Raw genomic sequence first — 27,635 nt, 5'->3', positions numbered from 1 at the left:
TGTAAGGGCTACATCTACAATTTAATCAGGAAGAAATGCTTTGCACTTACATCAAGGACACATTTACTCTAGTGGAATAAAATAGACACAGACAAAAGACCAAATACATATTTTTAAAAAATGACTACATGTTTTACCTGGTACTACTTTTGCTATTTTGGACCATACTTTTAGAGAATTGATTTTTTACATACATGTTAAGTCTGATTTATCTGCCCACATTTTAAACATTAAATGGAGCCTCTCACAATTTCAAATTATAAACAAAAGACTTTCAACATGGGAAACAAAATTTAAAAACAAAGAAAGTACACTGCTATTACTTATAGTGGAAAAGTTGAGTAAAACATGCCCCTTCTATGGCTCATCTCAAAGAAACACTTTTACTCAGAGAGGCAAACATTTCTGATCTAGGAGTTAGTTTCCCACTCACCCTGCAGCACCAGACCTACAAATGTCTCTGGTTGCAATTGCAAAGTAAGTGAAAATGTCTACAAAATATCTAAAAGTTAAAAACCAGAACAGGGCTGATCCAAATTAAAATTGTGTGCTGGTCTAAATATACACCTTCAGCTTCTTCCTTTTTAAAAAGTATCTCTTAATTTCAGATGATATTTAAAAATAACTTACATTTTTAATGTGCTTTATGATCAATCACTGTAAAGTTGAAACTCAAATGAATAAGTTTAAAATTTTTATGTTTTACTTGATTCTCCTGAAATTTCAATCACCTACTACTTTACTTAACCAAGTTTATACATGAGGTAAGTTTCAGCAAAAAAAAAAAAAAAAATCAATCATAAAGATAAAGTCAACCATTTCAAAAGTAACAAAATCATAATGCCCAACTCATTCAGAGTTTACAACTTTGTATTAACTACTGCTTAGCACGTAATTTAAAACCAAATACTTTTTGCACTTTTAATCAAATTACTCTGGGAAGTACAGGGCAAAAGAACTTGGCAAAATTTGTTCTTGGTAACAGAAGACAATGTAATAATGAATCCAAATGGAACACAAGACCAGTGTTTAAAATTTCTAACTTCTAAACACACACATACTTATCTAAAAAATATTTTGGTAGCAAACTGGATTGACAGAATAAATGTTTTGCTGTAAATAAAAAGTACAAATTTCCAATTATAGCCTTATAGCTGGCTGGCAGCCTTTTCAGACATGTACAGCCAGCTAAGAGTTCTCTAAAACATGTACATGTTGCACTAAAGATCCCTGCTAAAAATCAACTATTTAAATGGGTCTTACTGAAGTAGGATTTTCATGATACTAGAAATGTTTTAAAAAGTATGACAGGGCTAAAACAATGACATTACTATTAATAAAATTACAGAAGAGATTATTGCTGTACTTTTCCTCATGAACACCATCAAATTTTGTAGTTATAAAAAGTACAACCAAATTACTTTTTCTCTTACCAAATTTCATTTTCACATCTGTGAAGTTTTTATTTAGCAGAGAATAATTCTTAAAATCTTTTCTGTAAGAATTCAAAGTATTTAAATGTGTAGCTTCACATTATACTACCATGTTTTGCCCTTCTTGTTTCTCAAATACACAAAAACAATATACATTTTTTTCAAAAATGAAATAAGATGCCCACATTAAAAAAATAAAGCCTACAAAAAAGTTCCAGAGCTAAAAAAGACTGATATGGCACAAAGTGATCTCCTACTAGTCCAAAGTCCAAAAACATTTTAATGAAGTCCATTTATATATTTTGTTTGCGTTTCAATGGAATACTATATTTATTGAGGTGAAATCACATTATTTTTAGTTCTTGTAGTCAACAAATGTACACAAATGTTTTTCAATACAGTTGTTAAAAATAGGAGACCAAGTTTAGTGTGCCAAAAGAGATATCATTCAGTTGGATTTTATAGAGTTATTAGGAAGAAACTTAAAGAAGGGATTTCCTTGGTTGGTTTCCATAGCTTGATAGACCAAAAACAAAAAAACTGCCACAACAACAAACAGCAAAATTTTTATCCACATGGGAATGGAGCGTCCCTTTTTTGTCTTTTCAGACTTGACATCTGCCAAGGGAACATACTTAGGAACATATTTAGATGAAAAAGACTCTTCCATCCTGAAATCACTGAGTTCTAATGGCCGGCCTGCAGCCCCTTTGATTGGTCTGCGGCAACTAGCACTGTTGGGAGTAAAGGAGGGAGAGAAAAATAATTTTAGATAAAGTCATGATTTAGATAAATAACAAAATGTCATTGCCACTCCTAAGTCCAAGCACATTCCGTGAGGTAACAGTAGAAAATCGACACATATAAAGCAGTGAGTTCAACCTACTTAAAACTCCTATACATTTTTCATTTTAAAAGTTAGATGCATCTTTTATTAGAAAATAATATTCAGAATACTGATAATATTCACTAAACCTGACTTCTTAAAGGCTTTTCAAAGGTAATATATTTAGGAGGAAAGAGAAAAAATGTAAGATAGTTTTCGCTGTGATTCCTTCAGTTAAGAAATAATTAAACAGATATCTAAATATACCCTATTCAATTAGAAAAGAGAAACTCAGGGGGAAAAATTATTTCCCTCTTATTAAGGTTTCATTTAGATTTAAAAATATGAACTAAATAATAGGTAAATGATTTATTTACAATCCTTCAGCTTAACAAAGTTAATTTTTTTGAAACTGATTCAACTTTCAAGGATACGAAACATTGGTGCCTTAGGAGAATTAAACTGCTCCCAAAAGAACAGTTTAATTCTGAGAACAGAGGTACAATATCTTTGTGATGAGGATTCCCTAGTAGAATACACTAATACTTGTTTCAATGTATCTGAGTACCTAATTCCTGTTGGTGTAGATGCTTCATAGGGAAACATTTCCTTAAGAATATCCCTTTCTACTCTTCTTTCCTCTGTTTTTTCTCCCACCTAATAAGAAACAAACAAACAAACAACCGCAAGTTAAAATTTAGAGTAAATGTGCAATAATTAAAACATAATTTTAAAAAGAAGTTTTAGAGAACAAAATGTCTATAAATCTAGCCTAGCTTTTAACAACTGCCATTTCTAAATTCATTATTATCTAGGTATCCACATGCTTCCAAGGCTCTCTTCAAATTTCTTCCATATGAAGATATCTTAATGTGATTATTAGGGGAAAGAATTGTCACACATTCAAGTAAGTAGAAAAAAAATTTCAGTAACCTAATATGGCAGTGTAAATTCCCTCACTGATTTTCCATGTTTTATACTAATAAAACATTAAGATAGCCAATTAACATGGCCCTTTAACAAATTTTATAATAGTATATTTTAAACTATAAAGTCAGTGCAATGTTCCCAACTTAAAATGCATAAAATACTTTTTTAGCTTGATTGTTTTGCTGTTTACCTTTATGCCCAGATCAAAATAATAAATATTTCATCTCCTTTGGCAAAGATTCATTAAAATTATAATGCACCATGCAGTTAGTACTTTAAAGCTTAATTACACAGGAGTTAACCAATTCAAGCACCATACAAAGTCACTTTAAAGTCCCATTATTTGACCTTTCAACAAATGAAAGTATAGCCTCCCCTCACAGCCCAGCAGCACTTTCAAACTTGCATCCATGACAAACAGAATGTATTACAAGCAGCATACAAATGACCACTCCCTTGAAAACTGGAACTTAAGAGGCACACAGTAGCAAGAGGATAGTATTAGCATGTCAAATTGTATTAATTTCCATTTTCACTAATAAAAGTGTGTCTTTAAAATATATGCATATAAACACACACCACCCAAGAAAGAAAGCTCTGCTCCCTCCCACTCCATTTGCTCTTTGAAAGATCAATGATAGCATCGATCTAAATTTTATTCATTTACTTCAGCTCTTGTCAATGGTTTCTTTGGTGTTCTTCTGGGTATGTCTGAGAATTCAGTGATTGGCAGAATAGGAGTTGCATGCTTGAAATTTCCAGTCACCCTATTGACAACCTGCCAAGATTCAAATTATTCAGACTCAGAATTATCCAAACATAACAAAGATTTAAAAAGAAAAGAAAGATATTCTATTTCTGTAATATTTGAAATTTTCCCTTAATAAAAATTTAGGCAACAGAGCCTAAAAATGAATACAACTCAGTGCTTTTATGTGAAGCCTTGTCATTCTTCAAATATTTTAGCAAAAAGTATTCTTATAATACTTAGGATTCTTGTACAATGAACTAAATTTATTTATATAAATTGGCTATATAGAAAAATTCTAAAATTCAGAACCATATGGGGAAAATCAGTTTAAGATGTTAAAAAAACATGTAAATTTGAGATTTGCCAAAATTACCACCTCCCCATTTCCAATTAAAGGATAATTTACAAAGAATACCACTTGTATAGTTTATGAAACATATTTAATATTTACTAAAGTTTCGTTGCTTGAAGCCATTATAGTTTCAGCTATGGGAGTACTCTCTGAAATTACTGCACCATCTATACGAAAATGTTCTGAAGTTTCCACCTGTTAGGTTGAAAACAAAACAAAAACAATAAATATAAAATAATCACTAAAACCCTACCAATCTGAAAACCCAATTCTAAGCAATAAGCCTTGCAATCACCCTTTTCCTTGGAGTTCTTCTCGACCCTCTTGTAGATTCCCTAGTTAATGCCTGCAGAGGTCCGCCTTTTGAAGATCCACTTGTCCATTCAGTCTCAGTTATTCCAACTTGAGAATAGCTCTATTCAAGCATCAACACATTAAAAAGTCATATTCTAACATTTAACACCTGAATAATGGCCATATTAGCACACTGAGAAGCCATGAAAAGTCTCCAAATGCCAGCATATAAAAACAATGCACAAAACAAACAAATAATGTTATGTCCTCAAAATATTCCTAAAAGTACCGATTGAATAGATACCTATGCATCAGAATATACTTGAAGGATGGTTAAATATACTGAAGTGTCCACCTATAGTAGCTCACAAATTTTAATAAAAGTGAGGGGGAAGAAAGTGCATCAGTTATCACTGGCTCCTTTTTTGGCTTGCTATTTGCTATTTGGCTCTAGTATTGGAGCTGCATCTCTTTGTCTAAACAGAAAGCAGACTAATCGAGACTTAAGAGAAAGTCATTTGTTATCACAAGTCAGTTTCCTTGTAAAACAAAAATACAAACTTATAATTGTCAGCACAGATTAAAAGTCTTTTCATGTGGTAAGAATTATTTTAGTAGAATCAATTTAAATTATAATCTATACATAGCTATCTGAACTGAAAAACTTCCAGGTGTTAAACTCTTCTCGGAAACAGATAGAATCAAAATTAGGCAGCAACAAAAACCCTTTCATGAATACGCAAGCCAATATGTCACTGTCAACTCACAATGCTACCCAAGACTCACTACAGACAGACAGGAAGGTGACAGTTGTTATCTCCCAGCGCGAGATTCATTTCTCCCCCAGAGAGCTTACTGACTTTTCATTTAAAGAAAATTTAACAGTTCTTACATACTAGTTTGAAACCCATTAGACCAGTGCTTCTCAAATTATAATGTGCCTATCAATCACCTGGAGCTTTTGTTAAATGCAGATTCTGATTCAGTAGCTCTGAGAGATGGGACCTGAGATTCTGCATTCAAAGTAGCAAGGTTTTCAATTTTGAAGCCACAATTACCAAGTGATTCTTGATTGGTATTATAGTAATAGAGTGTGCTTATGTTGTCAATTTTGCTTTCAATATTTTATCTAGATAACTGACGGTTTTATGTCCAAGTCAATGTCTACTAAATTTAAACACAGTTATTTTTTACTCTTGTGACGAGCAATCATCCAATAGATATACTTATTTGGCTGGAAATATTACTACCAAAACCCCACAAGTACAAACACAGTTTCATGTGTCTGATTTTATATTTATTCGTATTTGGAACTTACATTATGAGAGCTTTACTCACAATGTAAATATCTGAGTTTATCCTGCTATCAATTAGGAAATATTTGCTGAATGCAAAATTAATATTAGTCAAAAGACAAATTTGTAAACAAATCACATACACAAATAACTGCATTTTAACAGTCATATTCCTGACTATTTGAAAAGAACAATACTTTCACAATCTGAGGTTCTCAATTCTGGCAGCACTGTATCACTTTTAAAAAATATCAAATGCCCTCAACCCTACCTTAGACCAATTAAATCAGAATCTCTTCTACAAGGGCCTGGGCATAATTAATTCTTAAAGCTCTTGAGATAATTTAGAGCCACCTTATTCTAAAGAGTAATTTTAGGTAAAACATGACCAATATGGTTACTCATACTAACTTTTTTTTAAAAACAGCATCATACTCCTCCACTAGAGGATGGCACTTTCACATATTGCTGATGGGAATGCAAAATGCTTCAACAAAAATGGAGAGGAATTTGATAGTATCTAGTGAAATTACTTAGCAATTTCACTTGTAGACTTTCCCAAGATAAACTGGCAAAAATATAAAATGACACTTGCAAAACGCTGTTTGGTTCATCCTGGCATTATTTATAATAGCATACAACTGAACTCAACTCAAACATCCACCAAAAGAAAAGTGGATGAATAAATTACAGTACATCCATAAAATGCAACACATAAAATGAAGTTGTACAAAGCTATGAGGAACATGGCTATATTCTGATGTGGAGTGATCTCTAGGATGCATGTTTAAGCTGAGGACATTAAGGAATGTGCAAAGTTGGCTGCTTTTATGCAAAGGGAAGCATTATATAAAATTCATGTATTTATGTTTTTTTATTTTCAAAAAGGAACCAATATAAACCAAAACCTAATAAAAATGGTTATCTATAGATGGAGGGGACAAGGATAGAAATTAGAGTTCTGACTCCACCATATTTTTTTTGCCTAAAGAAAACTACAAATATATTCTCAACAATTAAAGAAAGAAAGAAAAAGGAACTTGAGTATTACAAAACAAAAAAACCTAGCTGTACATTAAGCTGGGGGCCTCATGACAGAAAGAAATTCTTTCAAATGATTTTAAGCACTGTATTTTGACATTATATCCTAGTGGGATATATCCCAAAGACAAGAAAAAATATTTCCCCTAATTGCATTTAGTAGCCTTATTGTTAGTAGTGATACTGCATTATTTTGAAACATATATATGTTGTGATACTTATATAAGTAACAACCATTTGAAGAACCAAGATAATCAGCATAAAAGAGATACAAATATAATCCAAAAGTTTAAATAGACTATATCCATAAATTTGAAATATCACCATGAACTCATGATTTACCTAGCTCTGCTTACTGAAAAGACCTAGAAGCAGTGACAACCCAGTAGGAATGAACACTCTAGCATCTGAGTTATAGACTCAAAATAATACTTTTTATTAAAAGGATCAGGGTTCCTTGGAAAAATGGCTAATTCCAGATATGAGGCAGAAAGTTTACATGAGCCCAGAACATCTTACAGTGTCAGAAAACAAGAAATTATCAAAGACAAATGGGGGGTGGGTGGAATGCAATAAAAAAAATACAAGAACCAACTTAGTAATTCCCACTAGCTGAAGATGGCACAATGTGAACATGAAAAAATAATGACTGCCAATTGATCATAAATCAAATATATAAAAGCCATAATCTTAAAAAAAATGTATGATCACCTTTTAAAGCAAACTAGGGTACTTTAATTTGAAAACTGACAAAAGGCAAGAAGCATTTCTCCTGGTTCTCTAGTATAAATTTATTTCAAGGTCACTATGAAATTCATGAGGGAAAGTCTTTTACAAAGGAATTTCAGTTGTAAATGTAAAAGGAATGAGAGAATGAGAAAAACAACTATTTTGCAAGCTCAAAATAATGAATCTAGGCAATAATCATTAATGACTGCTAGAGTCATTAAATGAAAGGGCGGTATGGAACTTTATAATGGATGGATCAGCCTTTCAACGTCTGAACCTATCACTAATTAATTTTAGCATTACCAAAAGGACATCCTGTGCCTCTTGAAATGATGCAGTAAGAAGGCTGCATCATTCATGAAGCATTCTTGCCACATGGAATACTGAACCCAAATCTAACCAACTCTCTAGATTCTGTGCTGTCTAATATGGTAGGCCACTAACCACATGTGGCTATTTAAGTTTAATTTAAATAAAAGCAAAGTAAATGACATAAGCAAATTGCCAAATCCAGAACGTGGGAAATGATGTAATGACCTAGTTTCTTCACCAAATAAATGGAGCAAAGAGAGTTACTACAAACTTAAGAAAAAAAAACTCCAAAATCAAACATGATAGATGGATCTTGTTTGTATCCTGATTTGAACGATGTGATCATAACCAAGACATTTCTGAAACTAGGAGAATCAGAACAAGAATTAGACATGTAAGAATTAATTTTATTAGGTGTGACAGTAGCACTGTCAATTGAACAGCTCTTATCTTTTAGAGATACATGCTGAAATACTGTCATTTTAATGTGTGAAATGATAATGTCAGGGATTTGCTTTAGTATACTCCAGTAAAAGGCAAAAACAACAAAACCAAAAGCAATTTAAAAAGCTGGAGGGTGTGGGTGAAGAGACTAAATTGGTTAAAACACTCGTAACTATTGAGCATCTGTGACTGGAGAGTCGTTACTCTCTTCACTTTTCTAAATTTTCTGTAATAAGGCCATGATCGAATTCTGTCTGTCATCTCCTAAGCCTACAGTTCTGTGACTTTATTCTACCCCAGCTTAGATTCCCCAACCCAAAACAACTACCCAGTTAACTATTAAACCATTTTTAATACCATTTCCACTTCCTCTTTTTTAACCTACTATCTGATTAGTCACATGCACTTGCTAGCACCACATCATTTTGCCTTCATACTCTGGACCCAAATTCTCCACACTTGTCTATTCCAGTGCCCTTCATCAGATTTTCCCAATTTCTCTTGCTCTATTAATTTCCTTATTCTGTGGCATGCTCCTGCCGTGTTTTGTTGGCAATAATAGATAACATGGCAATAAAATATTTATTCCAGTATTTGGTTCTCTCCTGAACAAAATCTTCATTCATTCAATGCTCTATACATTCTCCAGTCACCATGCTCATTTCTAACAAATAGTTCTGAAATTCAACTTATCAACTACATCAAATGAAGAGAGGGAAACAGCTTAAGAAATCAAGAACACTTCCTCTGAAGATTTATGATTTTAAAGCGACAAACATGAGACGGAAAAGATAAGTAACCAACTAGACAAATCTTCCAGCTAGACAGAGTAAGGGAAAGGAAAACAATTCTAGGGATAGCTGTCTTATAAAGCGTCAGCCAAATCAATGCTACATTAGAGCCAATGATTGTTCTTCGTAAACTAGTTCATTTACACCTATGCTTATGTTCCTATATTTTCCTTTTGAAAAATTGTATCTTGCCTCTCCTATAATAAAAAAGGCAAATTTTCATCTAGAATAAGGGAAGAAAATAGTGTGGTCTCAGCACCAGATTAGCTTCAGAGTTTAGGGAAAAGCCACAGAAGACAAGATAGGCAAAAATTAAAGCAAAGTCACAAATCTAGAGACAAAGACACAAATAAAAAATTCTTCTGCCTTTTAAAGAAATTGCATCAACAGTGGTTAGGCATTTCCACCACCTTTTAAAAATTTCTCTCAAAAAGCAGTATAACTGGCTTTGAACTACACTTAGCACAGAATCAAACACAAATGAGACATTTATTAAACACTTGCTTTTGCAGTAAGCACAGACTATGCTACTAACAAAACCCACAGTTCAGATTTCGAATGCCATTTAACTAAAATGGAATTAAGTTTATTGAGTGTGCTGGAATCTGGCTGTCAACCATTAAACAAAGGCTAAAACACAAGACAGATTAGTGTTGTCAAGATATTACTTATCCCTATACATGGGGATCACAAAACTAGATACCTGATTGTGCTCAACTCTTCTTTGCTTGAGTGTTACTGGAGTCTTTGCTCTGCCCTTTAGTGGTTCTCTCTTCTCAAGCTTGAGCTCTATTTTAGAGTCTGGAAATAACATCGAAGAAACCATTACTCTCTGAAACACACAATAAACTATGATGTTATCCTAATACTACTTTGGAACCCTGGTTTCAGGCACGTTAATAGGTAAAACAAGTTTGTCTATTGGTAATCCTGCAATAGACCAAAATTGTTTAACTACAGTTTGTCTTAAAAACTTTCTTTTTCATTATTTTATTCAATTGTTTTTTAATCTCCCTTACTCTTTAATCTGACCACTTCTTCCTACTAATTCTCCTCTCCTTTTTCTGGGACTAACAGCTTCAAACATAAAGTGAATTAAAAATGCTCCCATGGAAACTTTTCACTAAAAATCAATTTATATGTGGAAAAAGCACAATTAAAATACACAGCTGTTACCACTGTTTTGCCCATATAGTACGCTACTACTGTATTGCAAAGGCTAGTGTATTAAAACTTGGAATGGGAAAGAGAAAAAGCTACAGGAAACTTTAGGAAAGAAAAAAACATGTACAGTATCAAGCCTTTAATAACAATAAATGATAACTGCCAATGCCATTAACAAGTACTTTAATGCTAAGTCTCCCTCCTTTCTTTTTTGATGCGGTTACAAAAAACCTGGGTACAACTGAGGTAAGGAGGAATCTTGTTCACAGAAAAATACAACCAATCACAGGTCACTTCTCTTCTCCATAATGAAAATAACATTTCTTTGGAGAGAAGCCAATACTTCTATATTACTTGACTTATCATGAGTTATTTACCAAACAACTCAAAGATACATATTTTCTTTAGCAGGCTTCCCCCAGTCTTGATTTTATCACCACTTGAAGATCTAGATTTTTAAAAAGACTGGTATTATAGGCTGGGCACAGTGGCTCATGCCTATAATCCCAGCACTTTGGGGGGCCAAGGTGGGAGGGTCGCTTGAGGCCAAGAGTTCGAGACCAATCCAGGCAACACAGTAGATTCCGTCTCTACAAAAAATAATTAGCCAGCCATCATGGTGCGTGCCTAAAGTCCCAGCTACTCCTGAGGCTGAGGCAGAAGGATCGCTTGAGCCCAGGAGTTTCAGGTGGCAGTGAGCTATGATTGTTACCACTGCACTCCAGCCTGTGAGACAGAGCAAGACTCTGTCTCTAAAAAAAATAAAAAAGACTGATAAATTTTAGTTAACTTCTCCCTTTTTGTAGCCATTTATCAGAGTATAGTAAAATTAGTAAAGTCAGTTGTTAACTTCTACCAAAAATTTAACTTGGATTACTTTCTTACCAAAGAGGCAGGAATGGCATCAATTTTTAAACTAAGCTTAGTTTTGCATGAACTCAATGTAGTTGTGTTAAAATGTGGTCCACATAGCTATGTGTCTTGCTAATTTTCCAGTGTAATACTAGTCAGTCCACAAATTACATCCAAGTTTCCCAAAAAAGAACAGTGATTTTTACCAAGTTACTTCAAACAGTTCAATCTTTATTTAGGATTAAGCTATCAACTCCATCTCCCATCTTCCCAACACTTCTATTAATGGATCTATCAACAAATATATCTATCTATGACTGATATAGCCTAGCAATATAAAATCTACTTTTATGCTCTGTTAACTCAGACTCTAAGAATTAGAAAGCACCAAGTAAAAAACCCATTTGTAGTTTAGCAGAAGTTGGACAAATACGGTCTAAAGTTACAGATTAATTCCTCTTACAAATTTAGATTCCAACAGCCAATAAAAATATGGTCCTCAAACAGAAGAAAAATCTTGTGATAATAATCACAATATTTTCAATTAGAATGTCAAGTGAGTTTCAATGATGAAATGGAAAAGAGATGTTCATCCACAAATGTTTAACTTGTTGCAACTCCAAGAATAAAACACACATACAACATGTTTCTGGAGACCACACAAAAATGTTCAAATTTAACAACTTTATTGAATTTGCAGAAGCATTCTACAGTAATACATTTTAAAAAATCACATAGCACTTAGTAGGTACATGTATACATGTACATTTCAAAAGACAAATAACAAAATTACTATCAGAAAGTTGCAAAGATGGACATGTGCAGTCTAAGAATATGGTAATGGCTAGAAAGTACCCAAGGGACCATATTTTGTTATACTTAAGACTATTATTTTCCACAATGCCTCTACTAGATAAGTTACTCTCTTATCTTACAATCATAGAAATTAAAAGAGGACAATAAACTGCTTTATACAGACACACAGATATTAGAATATAATTTCTTATGGTTTTTTAAATTTAAATTTGCTTTAGAGTCTAGATTAAGCCTAAACGTCCATGAAATACAACATATCTTGAAAGAAAAGTGTTATTTTTAAAAAGGCCTCATTTTTCTAGTATCTAGTTCATATGACAAAATAGAGTTGTGGTGAGTATACACTATACCAGAATATCTATGATGACCTAAAGGAGTGTTTCTCACGGAAACACTGGGCCATGAACTGTTTGTTACCAGACCACGAAGGAATGAGTGACTTGCATCAGAATGTAAACCAATACATTATATTGCTACTGCTATTACTAAAATTTTACTAAAAAATAAATCCTATCATTGACCTAAAAAGTGTCATTAGATATAAATTCTTGTTTGCTTATCTTGTCTCTGGATCAGTTAACAGTTTGTGGACTGGCACGGTGAGTTGCACTGGTCTAGAATATCATGAATGATGTTGCAAACGTAGTAACAAACAAAAGAAAATAAGAGCAAAAACATGGACAAGTTCTAGAAAGTGAAAAGATACTTAGATGGAAGTATCAAAAAGAAAAAAAAATGCTTTGAATGTGCAACAAGTGTTTAATTTTGTCTTAGATATAAAGGAGAATGCATATCATGCTATTAAAACACAGTAAAAGACTCTACTTATATTCTAGTTATTGGAATTTTCTTAGTTTTGAATAGTTGTAAAAGCATAAGTAAAATAGAAAATACCAAAATATTGAGACAAATATGTGATCTAGAAAGTTTTACATTGTACCAGGCTATCTGTGCAAATCTTAAAAAGAAAAAAGCAGTTCTACATAGGCAATTACTTTTATACAGTAATTTGATGGGTAGAAGCATAACATCTTGAAATTAGCCTCATCTGGAAACCAAAAAGACCTTAACAGAAAAGAAAATTTTGGCATAAAAATACCTGAAATTCCTAGAAAAGCTCCTAAGTTCCCCATATCAAAGATAAGATAGATGTCTTTGTCCTTTACTTTATTTGCGTTTATTTCCACGCTTTTTAATTACTTTATATACTTCTCCTCCAAATAACATTCCACCTTTAAAGGATGTAGCAGCTAGCTTATTCTTAGAAGCTGAATTAATTTTGCAATCCTTCAGCCAAAGATGTCGGCGACCTACAGTGGAATTTCCCATGGTATGGGCAGCCACCTTCACTTCATCAAATGCAGCTTCACAAATATATGAGGCTGCGTCGTATGTTTTGCTCAGAATTCCAAGTGCCTGGTGCATACGACTAGGATCTGAGCTAAGAATTTGTGCAGCCTGACTAATGTCTGCCTGCATAGCTTTAGCTACAAAGGCGGTGTGGGTTGCAATCTGCAATGCTGATGCTGCAGCTTCATATGCTCTACAGAGTGCTAAGTCCAATTGTTTATCATAAGACTCAGTGGAGCCTGCCTGAATACCTGCTGGTGGAGTGGCTTCAGAAAGAAACCCTAAAATTTCATCATCTACTTTTGGAACTGCCAATATCTGTGTTGCCTCTCTGGAAGAAACTGGATACTTGCGTGCCAGTGAAGGCACTTCCCTGTCAATTTGCTGCCACTCTTCTTCAATTACTTTTAAAATAGATTCATGGAAGGGAAAAGATAGTTCTGAGGCATCTAGTTTATCATGCTGTGATTGCTTAGACACCTCTATACCTAAGGTAGTGAGTGAGTGAGAGACAACACTTCTGGCAAAAGACATGAGTTCAGATCCAGGTATATTCTGAAACGTCACAAAGGAACCTGAAGCCGTTTCCTCTACCAACTTCTCATTGAATCTAGGGAATTTTTGTGGAGGAGACAGGGATTCAGTTTCTTGAAACTTGGATTGATCAATTCTCTTGCATATGTTTTCTATATCCAGTGGGGGTGCAGAGTTAGAAGTCCCAGGCAAACTACCTACCCCACCCTGGACCAACAGAGAATTGACATAATCTCTGATTGCCTGAGCAAGTGGTGGAGAAATTAGTTGTGATCTCTCAGACTCTTCTAGTGCTTTCTTTTCACTGGAGAGAATCGACTGATCTGCAACATGGGATCTCTCAGGACATAATGGCTGAATTCCACTTTTCTCTCCACTGTAAATATTTTCTACTATGTCTTTATAGCAAGTAGTGGTGGTTTCTTTAATCAGTGAAGGAGAAGCTGCAGTAGAGACCAACATGGCACTGAGTTCATGCTGAGAAGATGACGAAGAACTTTTCTCTAAACACCTATCATGGCTAGATTTGGAGGAAATAAACAAATTCCCTCCAGAGGCTAATTTCTGCAACTGTCTCCTGCCAGGGAAGTTTGTGGCAATAAGAGGCTCCCTAGGTGGGTCTCCCTTAGAAGTATGTATTTTCTTAGCTGCCTGTAGTTCAGTACTGCCCAAAGGAGGACGGGTGGAGATTTCAGGAAAAGAAATACCCTGAAAAAATCCACCAGAGGGAGTAGTTGGAAGTTCAGAAAAAGGAACAAAATCCCTAGTGGACTTCACTTTCTTGTGTTCTTTCTTCTTTCCTGTAGAGGCAAAAGAGGCAGGAAGTTTAAGCATTACTCGTGTTTTAGCTGATTTTATTCTTTGCCTCTTTGCTAAAATAGTGCTGTTGAAGGAAAAGACTATATTTCATATTCTGAACAAACCAATTTGGCAGACTGTGCCCTGGTAGGCAATGCTTATGGAACTACAAGCAATTTGGGTCAAATTAAATAATCACAACATTAACAAACAAGTAATATGAATTAAAAGTTTATAAATATCAAGTTGTACTTACAATAATTTTTAAAAGAACATTTATTTCATATATTAGTGTCAAAAATATCATGGTCAAATTTTTATAGTATAGTCTTACTAAAAATATGGCCAAAACATCTGCTTTAAAGTTGCCTTGAAATCAGATTATTTAGCAAAAAATGTAAACAATTTAAATGTTTATCAATAGAGAATAAATATGCCATATTCAAATGCTACCACTATATATCAATAGTGAGGAATAAACATATATGTAATAAATCAGTAAAATTAAATCTCAAAAATATAACATGGAGTAAAGAAAAGCAAGTGATAAGATTTAGCATATTATGTATACGGATTTTTTTAAAAAGTACAAAACAGTATCACGTATTAGATGGATGCGTATGTAAAAGTATATAAAATGAACTGGAAAGATAAGCATCAAATTAAAGATAGTGGTTGCTTCTGTGGAAGTAGGTGATAGTAGGCAAAGGGTAAGTAGGTAGAACTTTGCGTTTACTTGTAATACTTTATTCTCTCAGAAAAATGAGATTTGAAGCAAAAAAGACAATTAACTGTCAATTTTAAGTGATGGAAAATTGGACATTTATACTTGTCTCTTGGAATTATCAACAAAAAAGTACTTAAATCAAATTACTTTGAGGATTACTCTAATGACATGAACAAAAATTACATACATCTTACCAATAGTTTTAAATTTTACCTTCTTTGTGGTCACTGTGAGTCTGAAAAAAATTATATGTATTTGATTATCATCTTTTTAAATTTTACCTTCTTCGTTGTCACTGTATCTGTCAGAATCATTACTTCCATTCTGCCTTGTATTTTCTGCTGATGAAGAAATTGTTGGCAGAGGAGTAGAAGATCTTGATTCTGTTCCTTGTTCCCTAAGTTTCAACAGCTTTTTCTCATATAGCTTCCTGGTTGTTCCTAAATTAAGGCAGAACTTGCTTTAGTACTTGTATTGTCTTATTTAAGGTCCAGCTCCGACACTATCTATCTTCAGCAACATTTTAAGCTTACTTTTACCTATTCCTTTTTTAAACTCAGGTGCTTAAAAATATTAATAGTATATAATGGACCCTCCTACAATAGGTGTTTTCCTGGGATTTTAATATGTGGTTACAACAATGTTTCTTTTAATACCATGGAATACGTATTAGATTGATGTAGACCTTCCTGTAGATCACCTACTCAAGAGCCGTGTATGACTATTTTTGACTGAAAGTCTTGGACTTGTACATTTTCTCCACTACTATGTAATAACAGTACTTGACTACATAGAAAAATCATTTTTAAACAGATTATTCTCCTCTGTAGAATAACTACGATTAAACGCCCACATTTCTAAAAGATTATATGCCTATAATTAGCCATTCAGTTTATGGGGAGAAGAAAATTTCTATAAATTGCATTTAAATATAATAACTTTACAGTTGGAATGACTTTTTGTGGAAAATATATATCACAAATAGAAATTACAAAGCAAAACTGATTACAAATTCTTGACACATTTCAACATCAATGACAGTTTAAAACCAAAGATAGCTTTTATTTTGTTTTATACTAACTGTATCTTTCCTGTATTTCTCTAAGATGAACAAATTGACAATGGACATTTTTTAAGAAAAAACACATATCTAGAAATGTTACATAAGTGGTCTTAATTAAGTTGAACAGCTGGTACACCAACATGGAATTTAGTGAATTTTGATATATAATACACATTTTTCAGTGTCTCCTTTTTGGGATTTTAAATGAGAAAATTTAAAAAGTATTATATATCTGTTGGTATTTATATTAATAGGCTTATTATTATCTACTTGGAAGCAGTATATAAATTAAAACAAAATATTCTAAATCCTTGTTTGCAACTATACCTACGGCAAAACTCACCAAATCTCCAGTGTTCACAATTTCACACAACACAGAAGATCAAAATGGATTTTTCTCATCTTGAAGTTATTTCCAAGGCCCTCCAAAACTAAGCCATAATCAACCTTACAAAATCATCACCACCTAAAAGTAATCCAATGACGGAAATCCAGTGTGTTTAGTTCTAAGTTTTCTTTTTTTAGTTTGTTCTTTTGGGTATCATTCTTGAATTCCAATCAAGACAGGACTTTTTAAAAGGTACTTTTAATGATAAATGAAAAAAGGTACTATGCTAGGAATTGAATAACTTGAGTTATATTAACAAGTCTGTCACTAACTGATTTGGATGAATTTGGCCAACTAGGTTATCTCAGATTTTCCTCAATTGTCATATAAGACCCATGTGTCTCACCACACAGTGTGGTATGTGCACCATATAAAACAATCTTAGCAACCGAAATAATTTTGGAGATCATTTAGAGTTCAATCTTCCCATTTTTATTTCCCTCGTTTAGAGTCAAGGAAACTAAGGTCCTGGGCATATAAATGATTAATGAAGGACCAGTCCTTAGAACCCAAATTCTAACTGCTAACCAAGAGGGAAAAACAATTTGGGGTCCTGCTTCATAGAAAAAGATACTGTATTTGAAATTTCATCAACTTACCCACAATAGGACCAGGATTCACTCCGTATTTCACAAGCTGATCCAGAAGATCTTCATTAGTGAGCTCTGTTACATCTAGATCATCTTTATCTTCTAGTCTGGGTTTATCAGTTTTCTTTGTGGCTTTCTGTAAACAAAGTTCAGTTATCTTTCCACATGAATTAAAAAGTTCACTTATTAGATACACAACACTCAGTAAACAATAAACATGCAAATTCACTTTCAAGTTGATTTACAGTAATATTAGGCCTTAGCAATTTGGTTCTATTAAAAGCAGCTCATTATTTGAGGACATTTCCTAAGTTCAACTTAATTATACAAACCTAATACCCAAGTATGTAACTCAAATTTTAAAGACATTATTGTTAAAATAGTCAATTTTTGAATTACCTATCTAAAAAAGGTAGTAATGGCATCAAAAATTCAAAAAAGTAAATAAAAACTAAAGCTGATTGACTTTGGATAATATTATATAGCTGTGTTATAATGAAATTTCTGCTTGTTCTCTTTTAAATAACCAAAAGTTGTACTGTATTTCTTAAAGCACATAACTCCTGATGGCAATGGAAACAGATTAGCATGGAAGTTGCAAAGAGAAGCCAGACTGGGTTTTAAAATTTTCATCCCGATTGTGAACACAATTTATTTTTGACCTTTTGATATCCTTAAAAGCTTAAATTAATTCAAGAAAGTGTAAATTAAGACTTTACACAAAGGTTCATACTTAGTTATATATAAAAGTGATTTCCATTAAATAGCATATTAGAACTTAAAGAAGCTCAAATGAATGAATACAGTTGGCTTTCCATATCCATGGGTTCCACATCTGTGGATTCAACCAACAGCATGACAATCGCAAGCATTCGGCACAATGGATGGATAAAGATGAAGTGCCAAAAACAGTCTAAAACCAAATATTCATCAAAAATAAATTGAAAATATTCGGGGGGGAGACCAATAAAAAACAATAATAAAAATAATAGAAATTTTAAAAATACAGCATAACAACTATTTACATAGCATTTACATTGCATTAGGTATTACAAGTAATCCAGAGATGATTTAAAGTATAAGGGAGGATGTGTGTAGGTTACTAAACCTTTTTATATAAGGGACTTGAGCATCATGGAGTGTGGTATCCAGGGGGGATCTTGCAACCAATTCCCACCCTAAGGATAAGAGGGACAACTGTATTCTCCTTGTAACATAACTATTTCAGTATGAGGTTATTAAGTACGAAATGCCCAATTTCTTTAAGTACTAACTTTGACAGTTGAAATCTCTGACATTTCACCTTGACACTTCTTGTTTCATTTTTATTGTGAAGGTACATCCTCAGCCTTTCAAACGCATGTTTTGGCTTGTGATTATCTTTCAAATTTTTTTAGAGCTCTTTTTGTGAAACCATGGATAAGGCAAAAATTTGTGTTATTTTCAAATATGAAATTGGTTCTGTCGTAGAACCAATGCAGCACAGATAGCTCGAAATATCAACAAAGTGTTTCAGAAGGATGTGGCTAATGAACACACAGTACGTGGACATTTTGGAAATTCTGTTCAGGTGATTTTAATCTTGAAAATGAGCCACGTGGGCGACCCAAGACCAAGGTGGATAATGATGAGCTGAAAGCTGTAGTAGAAGTGAATTCACCTCAAATTACGCGTGAATTAGCAGCAAGAGTTGACATTACTATTCCAACAATATTGGACCATTGGAAACAAACTGGCAAGGTAAAGAAGCTAGATAGATGGGTACTATACAGCATGAATTAAACAAACGTCAGAAGAAAAATCTGTCTCAAAGCTTGGCTTTCTTTGCTGTCAAGATATAAAGGCAAACCATTTCTGCGCCATATTGTTACATATGATGAAAAATGGATTCTTTTAGACAATCGCAAGCATTTGGCACAATGGTTGGATAAAGATGAAGTGCCGAAAACAGTCTAAAACCAAATATTCATTAAAATAAAACCTAATGGTGTCTGTCTGGTGGTTCAGCGGTTGGTATTATCCACTACAGCTTCATGAAATTTGGTGAATTACAGCTGATGTTTACTTCAACAAACTGCATGGCATGATGAGACTGCTTGCGATAAAGCAGCTAAGACTGGTCAACAGGGACAGGTCAATCCTCTTACAAGACAAGGCTCAACCAAATGTCACACAAAAAATGAGGTTCAAACTACAAAGGCTGGACTTGGAAACTCTCTGTCATTCACTGCATTCACCAGACCTTGCACCAACTGACTATCACTACTACTTCCAGGCTTTGCACCACTTCAATTCTGAACAAGCTATGGAATATTTTATTGCCACTTGCTCTCCAGGCTTCTTTGCTGCTGGCATAAACAAGCTACCATTAAAATGGCAGAACTGTGTCAATAGTTAGGTGCATACTTTGATTAATTGTACTGCTTCTTGTTTGAGATATAATAAACTAAACTTTTGATTTGAAATCAGACATTTCATATTTAACGATCTGATAGTTTATGATCCATGAAAGAAGTCTGACAGACTTCATGGTTACATACTATCTCCAACAGTTTAGTCCCCCAGATTAAGTTCTATGAGCATTCCACTAAGAATAGTCAAAAGAACTTGGAACAAGCTTGGAGAGAAATTTTAAGTTTTTAAATTAAGCAACAGCAGTAGCTACTGAAAAAATTATGTAAATTTCTAAGGTTAAACGTGCATAGGAAGCAAAAGTATGGGTACCTTTTAAGGTTATGGCAAATAGCCTTACAAATGCCTCAGTAATCCCAGAAAGCATCAGAGTACTAAACAAAAAATGACTGTTTAAACAATAGCCACAAACATCAAAGTAAAATTTATGAAGAACTGCTAAAACTATGAAGTTGTACTGTTTGCTTTCCAGTAATGCTAGAGGGAAAAAAAAATCCGGCATTATTTGGCCATGTACTAGAATTTCTATGTTTTTAAAAAATAAAAATTTGATGTCCATTTAAGAGAAATCTTTTTTTTTTTTTTTTTTTTTTTTTTTTTTTTGGGAGAAGGAGCCAAACAATGGCTAGTCTTTAATGGAAAGACGAAACTTTACAGCACATTTTGAGTAAATTAGTGCAGGGGCTCAGTGTGCAAACTGGTGGGGCACCAGTTTGTAATGGGTTCCACAATTAGGGCATCGCTGGGTCTCGCCTTTGTGCAGCCAGAACCAGATGACGGCAGTGTTGTCCTCTTCACAGATACAGCCTACTATTCGCTTGTCGGTAACGGAAGGGACTAAATTAGGATCTTCTTTAGTGCCTGAAGCTGCCTTTGGGGGTAGCAAATTGTATGGGTCCAGTCCCTTCCGTGCAGCCATCAAGACCTCCCTCTCCAGCCCAGTCGCCTGCTCATCATCAGTAGGAACACCACCTCGAGACGCCATGGAGCGCACCGCAGCCGGCGCATTGGGACCGCGGGCCCTCAGGGCTTGCGCGGCCAGCGCTCCAGCTCCGCGAAGTAACCTTGAAGCCATCACACCCGCGACAAACTTTAAAACAATGGTTGTGAAGTTATAGTGAGGGTACTTTCAGAAGGCTTTAGTACACATATATTGCACTGATCTAGAATTACCAGGCTTGAGTCTTGAGGCAACCCACACCATTATGTCAAAATAGTTGCCTAGAATCTAAGATTTCTTAAAAACTTGAATTCTTTAGAAAAAAAGGTTTATTTTAATCAAATAGATCTAATCCTGTGTTAAGAGACCTACTCAATTTTCCCGAAAACTGCAGTCAGGTAAGGGAGAAGAACTCCATTATATAATGCAAATACTTTAAATAATAAATAATCAATAAGGTTCAAATTATTTGTAGATAATCCTTTCCACCATAAGAACATTTAAATTTTACTATCATCCTAATGACAATAAAAACCAAAGCCATTAAAAAAAATTTACTAACAGTAAAACATCCATGCATTCCAACTTCTTGCAATGGTTTTCAAGAAATCTTTCTTTGGCACTCCACATGTTCCACCTGCTTTTTATTATTAATAGTTATCACTATAGTACATGTTTTATCTTCTCCAAATGGTTAACTCCCTGAGCAACAATAGTCCCCAAGTCCCAATAACTCACTTTTACTTAATGTACTTCAAAATTGAAAATGATGCTACTATCAATATTAACTTTTTCAAGTTAAAGTTATCAATATCTTAACTCTTTTATAAGTTATCTCTAATTTAAAAGGTCTTACCCCATTCTGATTCTGAGAATGTGTATTTTTAAGAAATAGCTCAGGTGATTTGGATGTAGCATTTAAGCAGGCAGTAAAAAGTAGGATCGCTACTATAAGTCATATTTTTATACCAAGCATCTAAAACTTTCTAAAAAGAGTACTTGACACAGAAATAGGCACCTGATAAATGTCCAAATGAATGAATGCAAGTACAACGTGGGGAAGAAAAAAGTCGTTTATTTTTGAAAGTCCATTTCTTATCAGAAATAATGTAGGTTTATCAAATTGAATAAAGAAACCAACTAACTCCCTTATATTTTCTTAAAACATAATGAAAAACTTTAGCTGAACAAAGTAATCTTAAATAACCGTATGCCAATAAATTTGCATAAGGTAAGTCAAATAGAGCAGAGGTTTATAACAGGCTACCTGAATTTTTTTATCTGTGGGGAGAAAAGTTTCAGAAAAGTTATGCCATTTCATAAATATCAAATTTAATAATAAAAATTATAAGACAGGTAGTGTGTTGTACGGTGATTAGCAAGCCAGCAGTTTCAATCAGGAAGGAACTATTAGTTGTACAGAATTCTGCCACCAGAGAGCTTTGTTCCTTTAAATAAATCACTTGATCTCTTAGAGTTTCATTCAAAAATATCAATTACTTTCTACCCACCAGGAACCGTTGTCCAGTTTCTTCCCCGCTACCAAATGATCTCTAATGTCTTTTCCAACTTTAAAAAAATCCAACAGTTCTGTGATAACACCAATGAGCTAATTTCTTCAATCTCTTCCTCTAGTAGCAAAGAGAATGAACTACAACAATATTATAAAGTAGATTAAATTAAGCACTTACTATGCATTCAATTGCGTTCTAAGTGCCTTTGTGTTAACTTACAGAATCCTAAAAATCTATAAGATACCAATATTCTCATTTTACAAGTGAGGAAACTGAGGTCCAAGGCTGCACTTGGCTAACTTAGAAATCTTCATACTACCTACCCTACAAAGTGAACAGATTTTATACATCACTTTCACATACTTACCTCACCCTTTTTTGAAAACTATATTTTAGTAACTTTGTATTGTATTGGCCTGGCATTAAACAAAGACAAAAAAATTCAGAGATCATGTTACAATGTATCAACTATTGAACACTAGACACTTCACATATGCAACCACATGTAATCCTCAATCTGATAAGTAACTATTAGATTTTTTCCTTTATTTCAGGTGAAAATGGAGCATTTGAGAGGCAATGTTCACTGTTCAAAGTCGTATGAGTAAGTGACAGACCTGGAATTAGAATCTGCAACCCTCAAATTTAGAAGTCTATACACTTAACACCTTACTATATAGTATGGTGGTCAATTTGTAATTTAATCAACATTTGCCAGTTAGCATACTTTTAACTGCCCTTTTTCAAGTCTTTAAATATTTCCTGTTAAGAATGCATAATTCACCAGACCATTCAAGAATGCTATGTTCCACTAGATCCCAAATAGCTACATCTTCATGCTCCGCATTTTAGAAAAGGCAGATTGCCAACTCTGTAAATGTTTATTTTTGTGTCCACAACCTAGATAATTTCACTATCTAAAAACACTAATATCACCTAGGTGCATAAAAAGCTTACAAATAAGAAAACAAAACCAAAATAAACTTTTAACAAAGCAAATTTTGTTGTATCACACCCAGTAAATCTAAGAAAAGAGACTACTGTCGTGGCTGAAATGAAACAATTTCTCCTTTCGTTAAAAATATTTCTCAGTCAGGCGTGGTTGCTCATGCCTGTAAGGCAGCAAGTTGGGAGGCTGAGGCAGGATGACTGCCTGAACCCAGGAGTTAGAGGCTACAGTAAGCTATTATCAATGCCACTGCACTCAGCCTGGGCAGCAGAGTCAGGAACTGTTTCTTAAAAAAAAAAAAAAAAAAAAATTTTTAAAAATGTAAAATGTTAAAAATTCACCACTTAGGCCAAGGCACAGTGGCTCACATCTGTAATCCCAGCACTCTAGGAGGCCAATGTGGGAGGATTGCTTGAGGTCAGGAGTTTGAGGTTGCTGTGAGCTAGGCTGACGTCACGGCACGTTAGCCTGGGCAACAGAGTGAGACTCTGTCTCAAAATAAATAAATAAATAAATCATCACTTAAAAATCTGCCTTATCCGTAACTTGCAAACATAATCTGGTTTTCTCCAAGATTATAAATATTCTTTAAGAAATATGACCCTATGCTGTTATTTTATATGGAGCTAAAAATGACTAAAACACAAAATACAGTATATATAAAAGGAATTTAACATGAATAATTTTCTATATATTATTATAAATGTCTTAAGGTTCTTTTACTGTAAATTCAAATTACTTTATCCTATGCCTGATAAAAACACCTATCAGACTCCTAAATTAATTATATAACTCACTTTTACTTAATGTACTTTAAAATAGAAAATGGCCGCTATCAATATTAACTTTTTCAATTTCTTGGTACCATTGAGCCCACCCAAGGGTAGATATTTTTCGGTTTTAAATACTCAAGGTAGAGAAAACACTTAAATCCTTGATTATAAAAGTTATTCTCTATATGGATGAAAACATTTAATGAGCTATAAAGGGCTTAGCATGCCAATAGACATAGTAGGTACTCTCAAACAAATGTTAATTCTTTTCACTCAAGATTTATTTTCATGGTGCTGACCAATTTGAATAACGTTTTTTACTTTTACTTTTTTTAAGAGACAGAGTCTGGCTCAGTCCCCTATGCTGGAGTGCAGTGGGTACAGATCATAGCACACTGCAGCCTCCAACTCCTGGGCTCAAGCAATCCTCCCACTTCAGCCTCTAGAGTAGCTGGGACTACAAGCACCCACCACCGCACCTAGCTAATTTTAAAAAAAATTTTGTAGAGACGGGGTTTTGCTAGATATTGCCCACACTGGTCTCAAATTCCTGGCCTCAAGTGATCCTCCTGCCTCAGCCTTCCACAGTGACCAGCCATTTAGGTCTTCTTAGCCCTCAAAGACCACAGGGTAGATTGGGGACATGAACTCTTTTGCAAAGTAGTACAGGAAAAACATCAAAACTAAGATGGTTGTTTTTGTCAAAAAGGAACCATCATCAAAATAAGTAAGAATCAATAATCCTAATTACAAGCATACAACCAAAAACTTCATGGTTTAATACATTTGCACAGAAGATTAACACAGGGTTATAAAGAAGAACTTTTTAAAAATGTGCTGATTTAAATAAAAAATATTTCATTTTCAACCAAATTTTTCCGAAATAGTTTGAATACTACCTTCTTTTTCAGAGTGGGTGGGGGATAATGGATAAGGGGTATGCTTTACTTCAAAAGTAAATTTCTGTTTATTACAGAATGGTAAGTGTCTTTCTTCAAATCCACAAAAACAACACATGAGAAACAAAAAGGTGTGACTGGTCTTATATTACTTAACGCATTTTTATTTGAGACCACTATGTGTCAGACACTGACTTAAAACATTTATAAGACTTTCAATTTCTCTAAAGCCCAGACTAAGATTTTCAATTAAATTTACACATGTCAATAACATGTCTTTCATTTCCTCTTGGGTAGTCAGGAAAACACATTAGATATGTTTTTTTAAAATTAAACAACATAGAGTGTCGTAAACTTTGAAAGAAGCAATAATTTTGAGTTATACTAGTAACCTGCAGTAATAACTCGAAACACCACATTCATTGTGCCTTACGATGCACTTTAAGTTACACCAATCACTAGTTTTAACTTCATTCTATTATGATTTAAAGCTCAGAAACTAGGCAGGCACATACAACCACAAAACAGCACATAAAAATCCACAGAACAGAAAGCAAACTATTCTCAAACAAAATATGCATTTGGTGGAGCTGAACTGAGATCAAACATTTCAAACTGCAATACTAATACACCTGAATGTCATGAAATAAACATCTCCCCTGAATCCGAACTTTTTCCTATCCTCAAGCAAAATTTGCCAAATGAGGTGGGGGGAACCCCAATCCAAACTCTTAGTAATTTTTAAATATTTGTCTATGATAAGCGCTTACATTTTTTTCATTTCTTTTCCTGCTGAACAATCAAGGGGAATAAAAGTGTATTTTAAAATGCTCATTTTAGAGTGAAGCAGTCCCGCCAAAAGATGGTCTGTTGCTGGGAAAAGATTAAAACAAACAAGAAAACATAAACGGTTCAAAAAGCCCTCCCTATGCAAAAATATAAAAAGGCGGGAATATCTTTATTTCAAACTTTGGTTAAAAATCGGTATGTCACAAATTGCCCTCCAGGGAGCGCTCTGAGACTCCACTGCAAGACATTTCAGTTAATAAAGCGGGAAAACGCTCAAACTTAACCTACAGCATTTTAGAGCTGACCCTCCTGAGGCTTCCGAAAAGGACACGGAAGTCCCTACGTGTCCACTCCAGGCGGTCGGCGGGCCAGGAGCTCCGTCTCACCCGCGCAGCCCACACCTGCGCGCAAAAGAGCCACCGCAAACGCCACTTCACACCTCCTGGACACACAACGTCAAAAGACGTGAGCCCCGCGACTCCAACTTCTGGCCCCCTCCCCCGCGGCCTCCCCTCCAGGGCCAGCACCCTGCGGCTGGGGAGCTCCGCGACGCGGCGCCCGGGAGGGAGGGGCTGCGGCGGGGGGCGAGCGCGCGCCGCAACCGCCAAACGCCCGCCTTTGTGGCCCCGGCCCGGTGTCCTTACCCTGCCGACGGTGGCTCGACTGCGGCCCGCGGCGGCGGCCCCGGAGCCGAGGACTGGGGTGGGCTCGCGCTCCTCGTCGCTGGAGAAGTCCGGCGGCCCCTTGCTGTTGGCGCCCGCAGCGAGCGGCGGCCGGTTGCGCGCCGTGAGGTGCTGCAGGTAGAGCTGTACGTACACGTCTTTGCGCTGCTCCCCGGCCGGGAGAGTCACATTGTTGGCGACCAACTCACTCTTCAACTTGTCTTTCGTCAGGATCGAGGGGTCTTCCAGGAACTCCGGCATCTCGGGGATCTGCGAATCCCCTTCCCCGCAGCTTTCGCAGCCGCCGCTCACGCCGGCGCGCTAGCTCCTGGCCGGGGGGCCGCACGGCTGCCTCCGAGCCTCTCTGCTCCCGCTCGGGACGAACGGCGCGGAGCAAAGCAGAAACTCCCGGACACAAAGCAAATTCAGCGACGGACACAAAAGCCCCCGGAGCGCAACTACGGACCAAGTGCGGCCAAGCTGGAAGCCCGCACCAACCCCAGCCCACACACTACAGGCAGGCGACGAACAGCCTGCTTCGCCCACGCCCCAAGAACGCGCGCCGCCATTGGCGGGCGGCGGGAGGAAGCGCGGCGGTGATTGGCGGACTGGCTCGCGCGGGTTCCATTAGCCGCGGCGCCGAGCTAGAGGTGGTGGAAACGCAGTTTAAAAGCCGCTCGAGCGGGAGCCGAGGCACCCGGTCCGGTTCTGTTTTCGTTTCCTCCACCCTTCCCCTCAGACGCTGATAAGGACAGGTCGTACCGCTTTGGGGCGCCGTTTCCTCTCCTCCCTGCTTAAGAAGCAGCCTTCCTCTGGGGTCTAACGGGCCGAATTCCACGCCAGCTGCGAGGACCCTTGGCTGGGCCTTTCTTCCTCCCGGGACACTGACCCACCGAAGAGTAGCCGCAGCCTTGCCTTCCCCAAAGGCTACCCATGAAGGGGAAGGAAAGAAGCGAGGCATGTCTGCAGGCATTCATGTTCCTTGATTTACGTGTGGGGGCGAAGGTGGGCAGGGAGTTAAATCCTTCCCCCCTGCTCTCTGCTCGCGAACGCTTCTTTTGTTCCTGAAATTCAGGAAAAGCCAGACTTCTACTGGGCGCTTTAGATTGTCCTTGAATTGGGAACAAAATTGTATTGTTATTCGCTTCTTAAGGTAAAAGGCTGGGACATTTCTAAGTTTCGTTTGAACAGTTGTGACTCAAAACAAATCCATGCAA

General features: G+C 35.6%; 2 protein-coding genes across 6 annotated transcripts; both read right to left on the bottom strand.

The window, feature by feature from the left end:
• Positions 1–10: 10 nt before the first annotated feature.
• On the bottom strand, positions 11–26,938 carry TMPO (thymopoietin). Of its 5 annotated transcripts, XM_069490262.1 has the most exons (9): positions 26,401–26,938; positions 17,490–17,616; positions 15,721–15,879; positions 9,902–9,999; positions 4,588–4,707; positions 4,392–4,487; positions 3,857–3,967; positions 2,828–2,916; positions 11–2,167 (listed from the first exon to the last, which is right to left on the bottom strand). In XM_069490262.1, the coding sequence occupies exons 1-9, from the start codon at positions 26,677–26,679 to the stop codon at positions 1,882–1,884; spliced, it is 1,365 nt and encodes a 454-aa protein (XP_069346363.1). In that variant the 5' UTR covers positions 26,680–26,938; the 3' UTR covers positions 11–1,881. The 5 variants fall into 5 exon arrangements, with proteins under 5 accessions (XP_069346363.1, XP_069346364.1, XP_069346366.1 ...); XM_069490263.1 differs by lacking the exon at positions 3,857–3,967; XM_069490265.1 differs by lacking the exon at positions 4,588–4,707.
• Positions 20,498–20,977, bottom strand: LOC138396955 (cytochrome c oxidase subunit 5B, mitochondrial). The gene has a single exon (XM_069490769.1). It carries the CDS (start codon positions 20,965–20,967, stop codon positions 20,578–20,580), a length of 390 nt encoding a protein of 129 aa, XP_069346870.1. The 5' UTR covers positions 20,968–20,977; the 3' UTR covers positions 20,498–20,577.
• Positions 26,939–27,635: the final 697 nt, after the last annotated feature.

Source organism: Eulemur rufifrons, chromosome 16 (assembly GCF_041146395.1).
Source record: "Eulemur rufifrons isolate Redbay chromosome 16, OSU_ERuf_1, whole genome shotgun sequence".
Lineage (NCBI taxonomy): Eukaryota > Metazoa > Chordata > Mammalia > Primates > Lemuridae > Eulemur > Eulemur rufifrons.
Note: the sequence above shows the minus strand (reverse complement) of the source record. Positions and strands in the feature narration are given on the sequence as shown.

Coding starts and splice junctions, on each gene's coding strand:
- LOC138396955 (XM_069490769.1), bottom strand. CDS start 20,967: ATGGCTTCAAGGTTACTTCGCGGAGCTGGAGCGCTGGCCGCGCAAGCC.
- TMPO (XM_069490261.1), bottom strand. CDS start 26,679: ATGCCGGAGTTCCTGGAAGACCCCTCGATCCTGACGAAAGACAAGTTG. Junction 17,617..26,400: donor GTCGAGCCACCGTCGGCAGG/GTAAGGACACCG, acceptor CTTTGTTTACAG/AAAGCCACAAAGAAAACTGA. Junction 14,715..15,720: donor ATACAGTGACAACGAAGAAG/GTAAAATTTAAA, acceptor TTGCCTCTACAG/GAAAGAAGAAAGAACACAAG.